We start from the raw sequence: 18,550 nt of genomic DNA, 5'->3' as shown, positions 1-18,550 counted from the left end.
TAAGGAACAGTATAAATCCAAACAAAAAAAAATTGTCAAAAAACTGATGGGTTAAATGGGCTGCAGTTCAACCAGCAGATAAAATAAGGATTACCTGCCTCTTCCTGCAAGATCCTAGGTTATCGGTGGAGATGGAATCTTTTGAGAGTTTGTGTACTCATGCCGTGTTCTAGTGCATCTGCTTTTGAAACTTTAAAGTGCACTGCTGCTGTTATCCGTGTTGAGCGTAGTTGACTATTGGTACTGTTTGTCTTTAGAACACTAAATGATAACCCATGTAAGCGGTGTGAGCTTTCTTTCCTCCAAGAAGTCCAACGCGGGAAAATGGGAGACCTGGCAGTAGATGGTTTTGGAGTCCAAGACGAGCGCTGCAAGTCATGTTGTACTGAGGCTTGCTGGTCTGGAGTAGCTGCTAAAATGCTGTAGTTTTCAGATACTATATCTCGCAAAGCAGGTCGGCATTTGAGTATACCAACAGGGTCTGAATCATTTCGTAGGACTTCGTTTATAGTATGTTAATGCAGAGCACAACGTCAAAAGGCACCTTCCGGCCGTGTTTCCATCGAGTATTGAGCAGGCTGTTTAGATCCCAAGATGACTTCTAGCAGAGGCTTGGCTAAACCCTGATCAAACTCTACTTTCCGCTCCTGATTTACTGTTCAGGTTGTGTTTGATTTAGCACCACGTGTATACTTCAGGTGAAAGCCAAGCATGTCAAAAGTGTAAACTTTCATTCGGCTGGGGTGCGCAAAAAAGGGTGCGTGGACATGCACTAGGCAGATTTGAAAAGCGGCAGCGCAAGTGCATCTAACGGTGTCCACGTGGTGTAGCGTAGAAATTTCTGGCGCCAGGTCGTACTATCCAGTCGCATGGCTAAGGAGTTTTGGCGCTGTGTGGAACGGTGGTTTTGGTGCGCCGCGCGTTTGCGGCCTAAGCTGTGGTGTGTGAGGGGGGGGTTTTTTTTTTTTTTTTTTAATAAAACCTGAACACAATGACCCCGCCCCCTATACATTACAATGAGCTATATCATAATCAGCAGCATATTCTTGTGTGAATAGAGTAAATAGTCAGGTACAAATCCACTAACATGCTACTTAGATCGTAATTGCGCAGACTTATGAACTATTGACTATTTAAAGGTAATGGGAAAGAAGCAATCTCGGTGAACTTGTGCTCTTGTTGAGCAAATGGTTTCCTCCCAAAATGATGAAACCGTGCAACGCCCTTCATTGCTTTACTATCAAAATGGCTCACATGCAAAGGAACTTGCTACAAGAGAACATTGCACCTGAAAGAGCCCATTTAGCGGCCCATAAAGCACTTCAAGGAGAGCCGGTTCGGACTGCAGTGAAGTATTCAGGGTGTCGCCATCAAGAGACCAGCACAGTCTCCTGAGTGAGTACCGATACGGAATCTCCGGTTACCAGCCGTGCAAGAGCTTGCTCAGGGAATGGAAAGCAGGTATGGTGATACAAGGATTCGACTGCAGAAAACGTGGTGCAAGAGTTATTTCTCTGAAGCTCCTTCTGGGACTGTTGGGCCGTCTGGAAAAATATGTTCGCAGAGAAGAGGTGAACTAACCCTGGAGCCTGTGTTGTGAGGAAACGTGAAGCATCCGAAGACATGTTTGGGGTGCTCTTCAGACCAGGAGTGGGTTCTCTAATTTCTGCCCGCCATCAAAACATTGCAATGAATAAAGAATGGTGATAGGAAATCGTTCCTGCCAGCAAGAGCGATGTCTACACGAGTATGTCATGAGCATTGGTGAACTTGTGGCATTTTTCCAGCATGAGTGGGAAGACCATTATCACAACCCAAAGAGTGTGATCCAAGTGGTCTCAGACAGATCATGTCACATTGAGCAATTTTGTGACATCCGTTGGCCAGGGGCGCTGCAGGTCTATGGATCTAGTCCCACACCCACCGCACTCGAGCAGACCAACCTTGTGGTCACGACACTAGGTTAGTTGGAGGTTGCATGCAGACATTTGTGGGCTTTGCTTGTCCTCTTTGCCTGTCTTGAAGCAAGAAAGATGGTTTGCCTGCAGTCCAGGATGTGCCCCCAAAAGCTAAACATCCAGCGTGCCAGGAGCACAACTTCCAGAGGTGTTTATAAAGAGACACAAGGGGTTAACACTGTAAATACATAGAAACGCACTTATTTGTTTTGCAGTAAACAGCCTTTTTACGAAATGAGAACCCTATCTTGTGCACCTTCCAGTCCAGAGCCCCGGAACCACATGTGGGAAAAGAAAAAACATCTATACCTACTGAAGCAAGACAAGAAGAAAACTTGCACAAAACAATTGGTCAATGCCAAAACGTCTGGCCGTGACGTCCACACTAGCACCGTATGAATACCTCAGCTTTAACCCATGGAAAAACCGAAGTCTACTTTTGGGCTTTATTGGTTGGAAGCAACGCTATCCAAGCAACGCTAGGCGGTGAGCATTTTAAAACCCTTTTAGTCCAATAATCCATACCGTGACTAGACTGCTGTATGTCCGGAGGAGAGTATCAGACCGCAAATGTAGACTTACACGATTTTCCACAATGTCTCCTTGGAACCGTTGGTATTTGATTACGAAATCAGTTGTATACTTGGATCAATTGTGATCAGTTCGCACCCAAAATAGTGCTCGTTTGCTGAAGTTTAATTTTTCTTGTTTTGTCGTCCCCGTTGACCTCATACCCAGAATGGTTCTTATAGTAGAATTGCTAGCGTGAAAGGAACGATTTACCCAAGTTCGGTCCAAGTACTTGTAAGACGGGCCTCTGGTTCTTTGAGGGTTGGGATGCTGCACTTCAGTCCACTAGATCCTCAAGATAGAGCTAGTCTTGGAGAACTGCTGGCGAGTATCTATGAAAGAGAGGACCGGAACCTCTAGCAGTACCCAAAATAGTGGGACTTGATTGTAGATACAGGGTACTAGTGTGAAACTTGTATAATATAGCATTTTGTTTAAACCCTTTGACCCAAAGCCTCACCGTAAGTGACTGTACAGTCCTACCTTGAGCTATATCTTAGATTGTTAATTTGGTCCAATTGTGGTTTTGACTGATCATCAACAGGTGGGTGAATCTGGATCTCATGACGCCACATTCAGAAGGACCATTTTCAGACCGATGGCAATCCCTAACAGCGTTCCAAAACCATTCATCTGAAGGCGACTGTGAGAAATCATGAGTTTACTTTGTTGCTGTCCTGAATGATGTTGTATTACAGATGCAGGTAATCTTATTTCTTTCGAGACTTGATTTGTGTATGTGGGGCCTCGTGCCATTTTTGTACATCACCTGAGCTACTTCTTTCAACAGAGTTTTTGGGTGACAATGTGGATTGCTGGTGGCTTGGAGGAATGAGACGGGCGGGCTTGCGGGCAAGAGACATATGGTCCATCCTCCTGCCTTTAAACAATGGGGAAATGAAAGGTATGGAATGCTGATACTTCACTACCATTCCAGTTTAGAATTTTAATAAACTTGCACAAATTCTTAATTAAAGACTTCTCTCCAATCCCCCCCCGAGCCCTCCACCCCACCCCCTATAAAATTTCCCATGACAAGTACGAAGGATGATCGGGGCCGGGTCTTAATGTACAATGGCGGCATGGGGACATGCTGGTGTCCATCAGGAAATACATAGTGCCTCTCAAGCGCTTAGTCTGTGGTTGGTTCTGTTCTTAATAAACGTTCTTATTCAAAAGGCTTGTTTTATTTCTGGTGTGTCCGGCAGTTTATCAGGTTAGCCTGTATGTGTAATTTATCATTTCTATATGCCACTTTCTATATGGAACTAATCACAGTAAACCAAGGGAGAATAATACTGGGTAGTACTACGTCTCTGCCTATTATATCATGGCGCTCTAAAGTATACGGTTGCGCAGCCACTGCATAAGGCTATATAGGTTGCGTTTGGGAAGTTAAGAACTGGGTTCCAGATGGTGGGCGCCGTTATATCACTTGCTGAAAGCGACTATTGCAAACAATTAGATTGTTACACGTTACTGGTAGCAACACGTGTACCAAAGGTGAAGAAAAAAACACTTTGAAGATTATCTATTTCTGTTAGAGTAACATGAATTTTTTATTTTTTTTTATAGGGGACACGCGCAAGTGCAAATATGGCTTCCTCACAGGTGTTGATTTTTATAGACAGCCAAATTCAGCTTTGATGACACATCTGTACTTCTGCTACCGTATCCAAAAAAAAAAGCTGCGTGGTATGAAATATTGTTTAAAATGGCAGTGACCTAAGAGCTCAATGTGCTGAAACCAAAGAAAATGCATGCAAATAGGAAAAAAAAATGTGAAATTAGAAAGACATCAGTTTAACAAAAACAAACGGAAACAAACACCGAAATGCACTGCAAACAGCACAGACTACAAGTGACAAACCTGTGGCTCAGTGGTAAGAGCATTGCGTTTAGCGGTGCAAAAGGGTGTGCTTCAATTCCCAGGGAACATGTTAGGTAAAAAAATGTTATCCTGAATGCACTGTAAATTGCTTTGGATAATGCATATAATGTAACGAAACCTGGCTGGGACATGCTTATTGGTCAGTGGTTTGTTGATGACCTGAAAGGTTTTTTTTTTTATTTATTTTTTATTTTGTTGATTCCACCTTTTCAGTATAAGCCTAAATAATCTGGTGAAATAAACATTATGTAAGATGGCTAACTTTCACAACTGCAACTAAGCAATGTTTTATTGTTCACAAAAATAAATTCAGCAACGCTTAAGAAACGGATAAATCCAGGTCAAAATAAACTGCAGGTTGATTGTGTGAATAATATTTATAACTTTATAAGTTTTAAATGTGCAGCTTGTTTCTGTATTTGGTTGCTTTGTATTTAAAGCACGTCTTGCAAAGATGTTTTCTTAATCTGCCGGTTTATTTTGCCTGCATTTTTTCCAAACAAAATTTTGTCTGTAGGCTCCACCAAAAAATACAGAAATTCAGAAGCTGAAACATGTTTATCAGAGAAAAGATTATAGTCATTGTCTATAAAATTGTACTTTGAATAGCAAAGCAAGATGAACATGCAATATCAATTGCAATTAGTAACTGTTTGGTCCTCTGATGTTCTTGCACTGATGGCACAGCTCTGATGTTTCATATAATTCTTACTGGAAGAGGCAAAAAAAAAAAAGTCCTGCTCTTAAAAGAGTTAAAAAATATGAGGGGAAATCTCATAAATGTGTCATTTAGGACTGTTAGTGTTTACCATAGCATCATATGGAATAGTGGCACTGTCAATCAAAGGGTGGCTTGGAAAAGCAGCAGTGACTTGTGAAAGGAGTGATGAAAAGCTTTTAAAACAAAAAGTGGGAAACCATCAAAATATGTACTGAATTTTTTAATTTTTTAAAAGTGAGTGACGTTTATTGATATTTTTTCAGGATCCTTTGATGAATGGAAAGTTCAACAGTTTTGGCGAAAATATTAAGCACCACAAATGTTTTCAACACTGATAATACAAAATGTTTCTCAGCATATTTACAGTGATTTTAAGTAATGATGCTGAAAATTCTGACATAAATCCAAGTACAAAACATCCATACATCCATTCTCCAAAACGCTTTGCCTCTGTATGGCCACAGGAAACTGAAAATGTTTATTTAACTGTAAAATCTTTTTTTTTTTGTCCCAACGTCAAACTTGCCAGCAGTAACCATGCATTTTTCACTGCATGGAAGCAAACTAAAATAGATACTGTAAGTAGGTGGAGTTTTGCTGCAGTGTTTTACCTAAACTTTTCTTTTTTTTTTTCATGCACCATTTTTCTTTTAATTTACATAGGCTACAGCTTTTCCTATTTTTGTGCGTTGCCTGTTGTGCTTTCAGGCAAAAGGGAAAAAAAAAAAAACTTAAAAAATAAGGTAAACTGGGATTTTGGAGAGGCTTTAAAATGATTATTTCAAAGGTGAAGCACCTTATGTGTGTTGGGGGTGGAGAGCTTCACACTTCGGCACTTATCTTTGGTTGTGAAGTGTGGTCTGGGGTGCCAGACTTATGACAGTGACACGTCTACTTCCTCTTCCACATAATGTACCATTTCATTTTTGGGTGCTTTGTATATATCTTTGTTTATTGTATAAAATGATCTTGCTTACCATTTCAAACCAGTCTTGAAACATGCCCTGATTTGAGAAAAAAAACAAAAAAGACCAAGCTAGAAAGTGATTGATATTTGGTGTGAATGTTTTATTGGCCAATATCAAACACTCCACAATTGCAATTCTCTAACAAAATGATAAATGTTTGTGGATCAGCTCATATTTCTTGATTTCTTGTTAAGTTTTAAATGCAGTAAAAATGCAGATTGGAACAGAAGAGCTTGTCTGTAGGGTGAAGGGACATTATGGGGGTATAAAAGCTAAGGAAGTCATTAGTCAGAGCTGAATAAAACAACCTCCCTTTCAGACACTGGCCTGTTACATGGTTTTATGTTGTTGTGCAGTGCTTATGGTATGTTAATATAAATGCAATGTAACATAGTCCAAATTCTACTTTTTCATACTGAATTATTCACAATAGTAACCAAAGATTGCAGAGGTTTGATGCAATCCTCTAAAACGAAGTTGGATTTTACTGGCCAAGAATGGAATTCATCTCAAGTATTGTTCAAAGATTCAAAATATGACACAAGAACATTATTTTTCTCATGAAGGAAAAATTAAATGTTTGTTTTTGGGTTTGCATTATACCATTAGAGTAATTTAAATATATATATATATATTATTACCAAAAAAAGTGTTGTTTTTAAGGACATAATTTATTAAACAGAAAACTGAAACTTTTAAATAATTTTTTTTTTCTTACCATTCTTCCAGCTTTTTATGTTTGTCTATTTAGGTATTTTTTAAAAAGTAAGAGAAAAGGGAAAAACTCTAGACAAAATGTCTAGACAAATGATGTCAACAACTTTGTGACATTAGGGGCAGAATGTCCCTCGCTAATCCCTCTGTCTATGGCGGTATTTTGGAGGTGAGAGAAAGCTTTGTCTATCAAAGATGGCAGCCGATGTGTTAACGGCTGATCATTAGCTGCTACGGTTGGCTCCATCAAAAGACACGGCCTCATGTTTGATGTTTCCAGATGGTGATTTTTGTGAATAGGTGAGTTAATCATTGTGGTCTTGGATCTGATCAAAGTTAAAAATGTTCATCTAGTGGAGGCCTTTAAAACAAGACAAAAAGAGGATTAAAGGAGTGCATGCATTAGCATTACTGCAAAAGTGCCGCAAAATGTGTTTTCTTCAGTTTAGTTTATAGTCATTTCAGCCTCACACATGTGTTCAGTGAAGCAAAATGTAATTTCATAAGGTCTAAAGTGCAAACTGCAGATGGGACAAACACCACAGACAGACTATTTGAATTCTGAATGTATAGTCAAGAAAACCTATCAGGTTACATCTTTAGTCTTTAAGTGAACCTTACAGGTTTTTCTGCCACTGGGCCAAATTTATCTATGACATATGCTTTCTCCATTCTATTCAAAACAATCAATCAATGCTAAAAAGAATAACTAGAACTAAATCATTTTAAAATACCTTAATTTGTTTATTATTTTTTCCATACCCATGGAATTATTTTTTATCTTAAAACATGAATTTAAATATAAAAATGTTATTTTTTTTATCTCTGCTAATATCTATCTTTCTATCTATCTATCTATCTATCTATCTATCTATCTATCTATCTATCTATCTATCTATCTATCATTCTCACAAATATATATATATATATATATATATATATATATATATATATATATATATATATATATATATATATATATATATATTTGTGAGAATGATACTGATTTTTACCATTTTTATAACAATTTTTTACACAAATTACATCAGTGACTATTTCCATTCCAACCATATTTTGTTGGAAAAGCTCATGATATTGTATCACGTAAGTACATAAAATATTATTTCAATTATAAAACTTTTAGGATTTTTATAATTTTGTAACTATTTTTTATTTTTTACACAAATTACGTTACTTCAATTATCATCATTTTACTACTTTAAATAATTCTGCTAATATTAAAAAAAGTATTTAAAAAAATTATTGTGTAAAAATTATACTGATTTTTTTTCCACTACAACCAAATTTTTTGGAAATGCTCATTATATGTCATCTCTATATAATATGAATTCAATTATTAAAATGTACTATATATATATATATATATATATATATATATATATATATATATATATATATATATATATATATATATATATTAACCCTTTTACATCAGTGACAATTTCCACTACAATCATCTGATGCATTCCTACATATTGTGCTCAAGCGAGCTGTGTCTGCAGGAAGAGGAAGGCTGGAAACTGATCTGAGGAGCTGATCAGGAAAACATCTCAATCCAACAATACACGTACATGTTTTTTCAAGTCATGTGTATTCGGGTGGAGATCCCATTAAACCCACACACGAACCTTTTACAGATGCAAATGTGCCACGAATGTCAAAAATTCACACCTGCGTCCTATCAGTTGACTTTGATCACCTTTGAAGGAAGGCTGGCCCTGTGGATATAAAACGCCATTCGAAGGTAAGTCAAATCATTCCAAGCTGAACACCAGTAGGACTAGGTTACAATGGCAGTCGCGCATGGAAACCTTGGGAATGGACACTTGAAACAATTCCAGCTGTTTCCTACCGCGGATTTGGAAAGGAGGACTAACATGCACACAACAGGTGGGTGTTTACGCAGCAATCTTTCTTGAAATGTATTTGAGAGCAACTAAGTAATCAATACGTCTAACTTCAATATTTGTTTTTAATAAATTTCTCATCAGATTACGCAACTCAGGACAGGATGAGATTCCTCAGTGGCGCCTCCAGAGCGGACAGCGCGAGCTTGTTTACGCATCGCAGAAAACGCACCAACTTCACGCAGCAGCAGATTGACGTCCTGGAGAAAGTTTACTTGGACACCAAATACCCTGATATTTATTTAAGAGAAAAACTTGAGGCACTGACCGGCTTGCCAGAGTCGAGAATTCAGGTGAGATTTCAGTCAGTAATGTCCCCTCTGAAAAAAAGTTTGTTTGTTTTTTTCAGAGGGGCATTTTTCAAGAAGAAGAAAAATATTTTGAGAAAAATACGTTTTGAAAAAATTAAAAAGGCTACTGTCTAAAGTAGTAGGGGAAAAAAACATCTTCCATAACAGAATATGTGATGTTTTTATATGTATTCACGATCAGCTATATAAGGCCTTTCATCGATGTAAAAAGTAGACTACCTTTGTAATAGTACAACAGTACAGAAGCATTTAACACTTCTTTTTAAAAAATTTTTTTTTATATATATATATAATTATACTGTATTACAACGTCCCCTAAATTGACATTTATGAAAAATGCTGATCTTGAAAAAACAGTTCAACCTTTCAGTTTTAATAAAAGTATGATAATTATAGCCCCAGTCTTCCCTACTGCTGGTGTTGTCTGACTGTATGCCAGTGTGGTGTTATATCGTGTTTATTAATGGAATCAGCTTTCTAAACCAATGTCAATTATTTATTTCTTTTTTTATTCAGGTCTGGTTTCAGAACCGAAGAGCCAAGTCTCGGCGCCAGGTGGGAATTCCTGTTCCAAATAAGAACAGTGGAAATGTTCCGACCCCCAACAGTCTCCTTATGAACCAGTTTACGACACATCAGAACCTCACTGGCCTGGAGACACAAAGACTGCCAAAGTTTGACACCAGGGACAACTTCAGTCAACAGCTGATCAACACCTCAGATGAGAAGATCTGCACCATGAAAGGTGACGTGTACAACCCAACCGCGATTCCATGCATGTTCAGCAGAACCGAGGAGAACCAGATCAAGACGGATCACCTGAGTGTTGTGGTGCCATGCATCTACACACAGCAGTATCCAAAGGGACACGGACAGTTTATGAGCACCAGCCATGCTAAGTCTACAATGAAGCAGTTTTTGGTGGAGTATGATAACTTCCCTCCGAACAAGACCATTGGGCCAGAGATGAAGGTTGTTATTCCACCACTCCCGTCACAGAATAACTTCATGACGTCTTCATCATCCCCCAAACATGTCACCTGTTCTGTCCAAAACATGCCAGTAAAGGTCCAGTCGGGATGTTTTGGAACTTTCTCTCCCATTAGAGCAAGCGAAGCTGTCGAGTTCTCAGATTCCGACTCGGATTGGGAAAGAGAAGCCATGGCTGGTTTTAATGGGTTTATTTAGCATTTTCAATTTAACACTCACAGAGTTTATCTGAAGCTTTGAAGAACATTAAAGGTTTGAAAATCAGATATTTATTGTATATTTCAGATATTATTGTATATTATGTTACGTGTGATTATGACACAATATGGGTGTAAAGGAAGACATTCTACATTCATAAATGTTTTTATAAAACACCAAAATACAGACTCCGAGCCTTCATGAAGATAATAGAAATCAATTTATTTACAAATGTCCGTGTCATGCATACACTTACAGGTTAAAAAACAACCCCACAGCAAACTAACGCATTTAAAACATTCACCAGTGGGGCATTTGGATGATTAGTTCTTCTTCTAAGGACAAGACAAACTGTTTCATTCCACACAGCTGTCTATTATAGGACTTGTATAAACAGATTGGTTGCTTTGCAAAAATACCTAAATCTGGCAAGTCAAAAAATGTCCACATTACCCCTATATATGATCGATTTATTGATATATTTTGAGTGAACTGTACAGTTATCTACAATGTACATATTTAAAACATACAGAACAGTTTAAAACAGACAGAACAGTACCTCATCTCTCAGGACACTCAAAGTTATACACTTCGAGAAAGAGACACAGGAAATAAAATTATACAAAATAGTTTCAGTCAAACAAACTGCACCAATCAGGAGTGTCATTCGAAATACACCCTAGTTGGAAACCACCAACAATAAAAATCAGGGGAAACTTAAATATCAAATTGAGTGTGAGCAACATCTGTTATGACATCAAACAGTTACATCTACAAAACAGCTTCACACACTTTTTTTTTTTTGCTAGCTAGTTGAACATCTTCAGACACTTTGGTGTCGGGCAGAGAATTTTAACACTACTTGTGCAGACCTTTCATAACGTCAAACAGAATGAACACAAAAGAACAAAGTGATGAGCTGAAGAGGTGCGTCGCTGTCCGTATTTGAGAATGGGAGGTGTGCAAGTTCATTTCAGTCACGTTCTGTTGGTGTTGTTGGCAGAGAAAGCATGGAGGTTACCCAGCTGGCTCAGCCCACTTTGTATGTGTGCTACATGGATCTCCACATTATCCTGAAAACAACTGCAGAAGACAGATCATTGTAGGTGATTCATTTCTTTGAGTTTTTTTAAAGATGATATCGGCACTGTGTGACTAGGACTTTCAAAACGGCAAAAATAAAAACAGACAATGTAAGATAAATGGAGCAAAAACAACAGAAATGAAAACAAAATATGTATTACCTCAGGTTGGAGTCATCTATTGAACTCTTTATGTCATTCAGAGAGTCTGTGAGTGATTTAAATTCAAATGAATTCAAGTCTCCCCCTTCGGCCAAACACTGCATTAAATAAGGAAAGAAATATGATTAGGATTCAGTGTGAAGTAAATTTTCATGTGACATTGTGGCACTTAAAAGAGCTTGACAGAGCTGAATGAAAAACTTAGTTGAGCAACTGAGCTGTTAATTGATTAGTATTCAACATGCTTAATCATGGTAGTCTTGGCTCACAAGTTCCTGGTCTGTATGTACATGCTTTTTAGTATGGAAGAAAAAAAAGAATAAAAAAAGAAAACCGAAAAGGTAATGGCAACGTATTTCACAATTTGGACATTTGTCTCAGAATTACAAGAACAGTCAGAATTGTGAGATGAAACGTCACAATGACCTTTTCTATTTTGTGGCAAAAGAAAAGTCAGAATTACGAGATATAAACTCAGAATTCAGAGAAAAAAAGAAAAATTGAGAGATGTAAACTCAGAATTCTGGGGAAGTGAAGGAAAAATTGTGAGATGAAAAGTCAGAAATAAATAAAGGTAAAAAATTGTGAGATGTAAATGCAGGGGAAAAAAAGATGCATAAAAAGTCACAATTACGTTTTTGAAATTTTAATTCTGTGGTGAAAATAAACTACCGTAGTGATAAGGCATGCTTCCTTCAGATAATGTAAAACTGTTCTCATTTAAACAACTGGTACCCTGATCTGCAGAAGGAGTGCCGTAAGACGAGAGACGAGTTGGGTGAGGCTGGAGCTCTGGACACGTTGCTCTCCATCAGGCAATGCATTACTCTGACTCACAACTTCCTGTGACTCTTCTTCACAGCGCCGTCGCAACTCACTGGGCTGATCTGCAGGCTGCATGCCCTGATCTGGAGCCAGCTAAACAGAGAAGATCATGGAAAGTGAAAGAAAAATGGGTGAAAGTGAACTTAAATGCATGTTTTTTTCTTAAATGCAGAATCTTGTGAAGAAAACCAGAACTAAAGGTCTGGAAGGCAAGTTTGGTCATGTGGTGGGGTGAGTAAAAGAAACATACGTACCTCATAGCAAAACTGCTGTACTTCATGAAGGACTTTGTTAAGGTCTTTATTAAGCTGTTCCAGGTCCAGTACAGTTGTGGCATATCTCTTCTGCAAGTCCAATCCGATCGGCATGGAATAGGACTTCTGCAGACGAATAATGGAAGAAGTTACATGGTGTACTACTAAGTTAACGTGTACAAAAACAACACCATATCAGCTGTCAGTCACTTACCAGCTTCTCAGCTTCTGTGTTCATCTCCTTCAAATGCTTTATGTGTTCTTTTTTAATCATGAGGATTTTGGACAGGCGTGTCTAGCAGGAGAATAAAACAAAATATTGAAATTCTGTGGATATTCAAATAAATAGAGAACATCAGTAGTGACAATTCTTACCACTTGCACAAGAAACTTGACAGGAAAGCCACCCAGTGTCTCTCCATCAGTTCCTGTCAGTTTATTTCTCCAGGGGGATTGACTGAACAGAGGGTCATTATCCTGGGAACAGAGCAAACAGAGGCTAAGACAATTTTTCCAAAACATTTTGGTGGAATTTAATTTTTAACATGATTATTCATGTCAGTGGTTCTCAACTGGTTTTGCTTCAGGACCCACATTTTATGAAGTGTGACACACAGAACCAAAATTGTCTTTCAAAACCTGTCCTTAAAAATTAAGTGTTTGATTTCTAAATGGCTTCTGAAATGGTTGCATACTTTTGGCACCCAATTATTCACCAAAGGAAACACTTTGTGGCTGGAACAAACCACACGTAGTTGCAGTTTATTATTTGTATTTAGCCTTGTTTTGTCTATGTTGCCTGCAACACTAGAAGAGCAGACCTCAGAAACATTTCAGGAAAATGAAACACCAGTTAACAACCCCATTTAAAAAACACATTTGACAGTCTGATTTTACCATTAAGATGGACTGGGTTGAGCCGGGATAGGACCCGCGGGGTGGGGTCAGAAAGTTCTGGAAACGAGGTGGCCTCTGTTTCTGAGCGAAAGCAGATATGGGCATCGTCTCATGAGGTTCATTACTCTGGAGAGAAAGCAGTGGGGAGTGTTAGCCATTCAAATCAAATGACACTTTACTGTTTTAAAGAACGACTCAAATTATAAGACAGTAATTTTCTTACAAGCACTTCGTAGTCAGGAACAGTGTGTGTGCCGAGCCCACTTCTGTCAAAGGTCACACGATACGTTGCTGCACTGGTATCTACTGCATCAATCTGACCAGTAAACAGGCCATCATGGACACCCCTAAGACGAGCTACAGTTTAAAAGAAAAAAAATACATATATATATTTTATTTGGCAAAAAGGCATACCATTGATTTCAGCACGATGAGCAAAATATGATTATATAAGCAAAAAAAAAAAAAAAACTACAATACCTCTGGATCAAGTTAATTTTTTACTAAACTTACAATCTGAAGAAGACACAAAAAGTCTAGAGCTGGGCGATTTGGCAAAAGATTAAATCTTGATTTTTTTTTCAGAACGTTTTAACGATTCTCGATTTTTTTACAATTTTTAACTAGTCAACTTAAACAAAATAACGTAACTACAACAAGATTAAAGTAACTTTTTCTTTATTAACCCTCTAGTAAAAGAAAAAATTATTCCAAGTGCTCCACAACATGATTTAAATGTTAAACAAGTCACTTGTTAAATATCTTTGCAGAGAAGATGAATGAACTACAACTACATCTTGTACAAACGTATCTTATACATGTTCAGAAATAATGAGGAAAATGCTTTCAAAAAATTCTCAAAAGTCAAGTTAATTCATATTCAAAACAACTGAAGGTATAACACCAGTAGACTATTATTAACTATAAATATTCTATAAAAACAACTGCAGGTTTCAGCCTGTCACCATGATGCAAACATGAAATATCAGGCATACAGTAGTAGTTACAGTTTTTTTTTTAATTCGATCACGCTGCTTTTCCAGTGTTTTTTTTCTATGTAAACATGGATGTGTTTGACTGTTGCACTCTCATCTCTTGTAGCGTCTCATGCATGAAATGCCATTCTAAAAACACTGCGCTCAAGTTAAAGAAGTTCACTCCCATCTTCTTGCTTTTTTTCCTATTCCACTGCTGCGTCGCATCTTTATAAACACAAAAGCGCATTCTGCATGAATGGCGCCTAGCGATATATTTATGGTCCTTCACAGAGCACTTCACATGTGAGCGGTTGATCATGTGCGCCGACATGCAGTTGGATTGTTCTTTTGTCTTTACTGTTATCACTGGCATATTGTCAAAGTGTCTATTTCTAACATTTGGTAATATTTCTATTCAAAAATTGTGATTTCTCAATTTCAAAAAAATAAAATCATGGAAAAACATCAAATTCGAATTAATTGATAAAATCTGGAAAAATCGCCCAGCCCTAAACTCTATTTTAAAATGCTCCGTACACATTTGCTGATTGTGTCATATCAAACGGCTCCTCACCTGTAACTTTAGTGCCAATGACCAAGGGCAAAGGAATCTCATCTGGCAGGTCTTTGCATAGAGACATATCTGTGATTTTCCTCTGCTGCAGGAGACGCATCTTCTGCCTCTTCTGTTTCAGAGCCATTCGCTCTTCAGCAAAGAATGCTGAGGAACATCTGAAAAACATGAGACACATAAGTGCAAGAATCTGAATCTCAAAGATATCAGCACTGCATTTATTACTGTATAAGGTTGAAAGTGTGCAGCCATTTAACCTTCGAGGTTTGCCCATAAGTCTTCTGATTGTTCCCCATTCAACTCTGGTCAACTTTCTGGTCTTTAGATTAGGAAAAGACTCCTTCAGACATAGGCAAAAGTCATTGTCTCCTTCAAATAAAGGCCTAAAAAACATGAAAAAGATGACAATTGGAAAGGCAAAAACATAAATATCAGTGTTCTAGCAATGTCAATATAATGCTGATACATTCACTATACAAGTTATTTACTGGGTCTATTAATATTAACAATCTATTAATAACGGAAATACAATATCATAATTTATGGATGGCAGACACTATTGCTTTCCAATACTCAAAATGATTAAAATAAGAATGTGAATATTAACAGCACAAAAACTGCACACAATAACTGGAAATATAAGGTCTGCAGAACATACCTGTCAATATTTGAATAGAACCATTCGTAGATGCACCATTTGTGCGCTTTGGGAAGTTTGAGCAAGTTTCTTAGTCTCAGTCCAATTTTCTGTGAAGCCCTTTTGTCTGGTGTTGTGACATTTGTAAGTTTCTGAAAAGGAAAACATTCAAATTTTGCTGGTCATTAAAAATGCTAAAATCACTGATCTTTATGTCAATAGGTTAATGTATCCTTAAAAGCACATCCTGGACATTGCTCTCACCTGAGGCACAGTGGTGACCCTCTGGCTTCTCCTGGGAGATCTGGAGGCGAGTGGCCGCTCCTCATCCTCACATGACAGGCGACTCCTCTTTGAGCTCCTTGTTGGCTGAAGGACAATGCAGACAGGAGATATTTATGAACAGTAAACATTAAAAGGCAAAGGTGCTACTATTGACCTTGGTCAGGTAGGCACCCTATTGAATTAAAAGTGGGGAAGTCGTGGCCTAGTGGTTGGAGAGTTTGACTCCTAACCCTAAGGTTGTGGGTTTGAGTCTCGGGCCGGCAATACCACGACTGGGGTGTCCTTGAGCAAGGCACCAAACCCCCAACTGCTCCCCGGGTGCCGCAGCATAAATGATACCCACTGCTCCAGGTGTGTGTTCAAGGTATGTGTCTGTTCACTGCTGTGTGTGTGCACTTTGTATGGGTTAAATGCAGAGCACAAATTATGAGTATGGGTCACCATAATTGGCTGTATGTCACGTCACTTTCACTTAAAGCATATGAAAACAAGGCTGTTCGAAATTGACTTACAGTCTCCACACACTGTACAAAAGTCTTATAATTTTCAAAACTGTTTTTGAAACATTTAAACAGCTGAACAATTGCTGTTGTAAAAAACAAGCAGTATAATCTGCTGAACGTTCTTTACATTCCCATCAAAAAATTAAATATGCCGGTACCTTGACTGAGGTCTGGCAAACCTGGAATTGTAGCAAACAGTACGACAACAAATTAAGCATTAATGACATCTTACCGTTTCCACAGAAACGTAACTGCTCCGTCCCCTGGTGCTCTGAGATTTTGGTAAATTGTTCTTCTCATTTAGAGTATTAGACAAACTTCCTTCTGTAGGAAAAGCAAAACAGCAGTGCCAACAATTACCAAGCTGTGGCTGTGAGGTACAGACGCAGTATTTTGTGACAATGTACAGCGCAATAGCTGCGGGGGTCACCAACAGTAGACTGACCTACCTCTTAAACTTACAAGGGCTTTAGCTGAAGAGCCTGAAGACAAAAGAACAACGGATGAACAATGCACAACTTTGATAAACATCTAAACACAACATTTTCAAAAGAAAGATACGATTAAACATCTAAAAAAGCAAATCTTAAATTTATGCAACAAACCCTGGGCAAAGCCAAAGGTGATAATTAAGTTCATATCCATCTTACTCCACACAGATACTAAAGATGCTAAAAATATAACACGCATAATTCCATAATAAAAGTGCTATGTGTCAGTTATGCTTTGGGCAGTTACTATTACTTTAAATTATATATGTATTTTATAATGTAATTTTTTTACTCAAACTGATCCACTCAGAAACCACAAATAATCTCTTTGTAAGCATAAGCTGCTTATAGTACTGAGTATATTACAATGTGTTTTTATCACTGTTCTAGTTCAATATGCAAACAATGCATTTGGGCAATTGTTGCAGATATTAACAGTAATAATTATAAAGTAACAGCAATGCGAACAACCGAACAGCATAGCCGAGGATTTACATCCTCCGCGATCCTAATGCAATAAAAACAAAGCATATATACATATGACAAGGGAAAAAATCCACTGAGATTTACTGTGATGAACCAGATAAAATCTAGACACCAGTGTTGCATCATATAGAGAGAGTATTTATAGCATATGAAGAGTGCTGTTAACATATGGAAAGTGTTTGTATATTGTACGGAGAGTGTTCTAGTGCACAAACAGACTGACACTGACAAGAACAACAAAACCCTGCAGCTGTCATCGAGTTACGACCCTATAAATGTCTGTGAAGTTAAACTCTGTCCGTATTATAACCACCACACTACGACTATTAACCGCAAGATTAGGTTTGGTCGTAAATAAAGCTTTATAAAGAGACTGGTAGGCGAAAACCTCCTCAGGTATGATATTTATTTATAGTAGTAGCTTCTGAAAGCTAACTGTTAGCTCGTTAGCCCCAGCGCTAATAACTTTGCGTCTATTTTAAAACCCCTCTCAATGAAAAACACTTGAAATGTATGTCAAATAACATGCGTTGCTAAGTGCCTTAAAAGTGTACACATGCTCGACAAGAGGGTTAAGAAGCTCTAGTGAGGAGTTAGTTTTATTACTCACTCTCGTCTAACAGCTGCTCGAGCTCCGCCATCTTGAATTAGCCGCGCCGGTTTTTCAAAGGCCGAGTGCCGCGATGCATTGTGGGACGGAGAGGGCAGTTCAAACACTCCACAGTCTGCGCTCTAACTACCAAAAATATTTTAGATTTCATGTACATTGCATGCAAATACAAGAATCTTAAAATACGTTAGGACTGATCAGGTGTGTTTTTATGTTTAGCCACTTTCTTATTTTTATATTATCCTTTTAAAACCAGTTTGAAAGGTTTCCTTGACTACACATCTCTGGTTCTTCTCAACCAGGAGACTGGGGCCCACAGGCCTCAGGATGACTTAAATGACTAAACTAACTAAAAAAATCTAAATTAAAAACGTAAAATTAAGTTGTAAACTGAGTATTTTAGTTTTAATCTTTATAACAAATCTTATTTCATTGCATAACGCATAATTATGAACTTGTTTCAAGTCAAAAATGTTGAGAACCACTGCCATAGTTTGTGGCAAAATCATAACCACAGG

The 18,550-nt window shown here is 37.9% G+C and overlaps 2 protein-coding genes across 2 annotated transcripts; one reads left to right on the top strand and one right to left on the bottom strand.

Annotated features, from left to right (window-relative positions):
• The first annotated feature begins 8,572 nt into the window (after nt 1–8,572).
• Nucleotides 8,573–10,676, top strand: LOC109103715 (homeobox protein Mix.2-like). The gene is made up of 3 exons (XM_019117065.2): nt 8,573–8,733; nt 8,835–9,043; nt 9,578–10,676. Exons 1-3 carry the CDS (start codon nt 8,634–8,636, stop codon nt 10,247–10,249), a joined length of 981 nt encoding a protein of 326 aa, XP_018972610.1. The 5' UTR covers nt 8,573–8,633; the 3' UTR covers nt 10,250–10,676.
• Nucleotides 10,677–10,702: 26 nt separating this feature from the next.
• LOC109103416 (protein lin-9 homolog) lies at nt 10,703–18,166 on the bottom strand. Its single transcript, XM_019116831.2, has 15 exons — nt 18,033–18,166; nt 16,895–16,927; nt 16,678–16,769; nt 15,922–16,026; nt 15,679–15,809; nt 15,278–15,403; nt 15,021–15,178; nt 13,693–13,826; nt 13,470–13,595; nt 12,948–13,049; nt 12,787–12,867; nt 12,573–12,698; nt 12,229–12,411; nt 11,494–11,591; nt 10,703–11,332 (listed from the first exon to the last, which is right to left on the bottom strand). Exons 1-15 carry the CDS (start codon nt 18,061–18,063, stop codon nt 11,227–11,229), a joined length of 1,632 nt encoding a protein of 543 aa, XP_018972376.2. The 5' UTR covers nt 18,064–18,166; the 3' UTR covers nt 10,703–11,226.
• Between the last annotated feature and the right edge of the window lie 384 nt (nt 18,167–18,550).

This window comes from Cyprinus carpio, unplaced genomic scaffold (genome assembly GCF_018340385.1).
Source record: "Cyprinus carpio isolate SPL01 unplaced genomic scaffold, ASM1834038v1 S000006759, whole genome shotgun sequence".
Classification (NCBI taxonomy): domain Eukaryota; kingdom Metazoa; phylum Chordata; class Actinopteri; order Cypriniformes; family Cyprinidae; genus Cyprinus; species Cyprinus carpio.
Note: the sequence above shows the minus strand (reverse complement) of the source record. Positions and strands in the feature narration are given on the sequence as shown.

Excerpts from the sequence above, each read along its gene's own strand:
- LOC109103715 (XM_019117065.2), top strand. The coding sequence starts at position 8,634 with ATGGCAGTCGCGCATGGAAACCTTGGGAATGGACACTTGAAACAATTC. Across the intron at positions 8,734-8,834 it reads GACTAACATGCACACAACAG|ATTACGCAACTCAGGACAGG; the intron begins GTGGGTGTTTAC and ends ATTTCTCATCAG. Across the intron at positions 9,044-9,577 it reads TGCCAGAGTCGAGAATTCAG|GTCTGGTTTCAGAACCGAAG; the intron begins GTGAGATTTCAG and ends TTTTTTATTCAG.
- LOC109103416 (XM_019116831.2), bottom strand. The coding sequence starts at position 18,063 with ATGGCGGAGCTCGAGCAGCTGTTAGACGAGA. Across the intron at positions 16,770-16,894 it reads AGCCCTTGTAAGTTTAAGAG|AAGGAAGTTTGTCTAATACT; the intron begins GTAGGTCAGTCT and ends CTTTTCCTACAG. Across the intron at positions 12,699-12,786 it reads ACACAGAAGCTGAGAAGCTG|AAGTCCTATTCCATGCCGAT; the intron begins GTAAGTGACTGA and ends ATTCGTCTGCAG.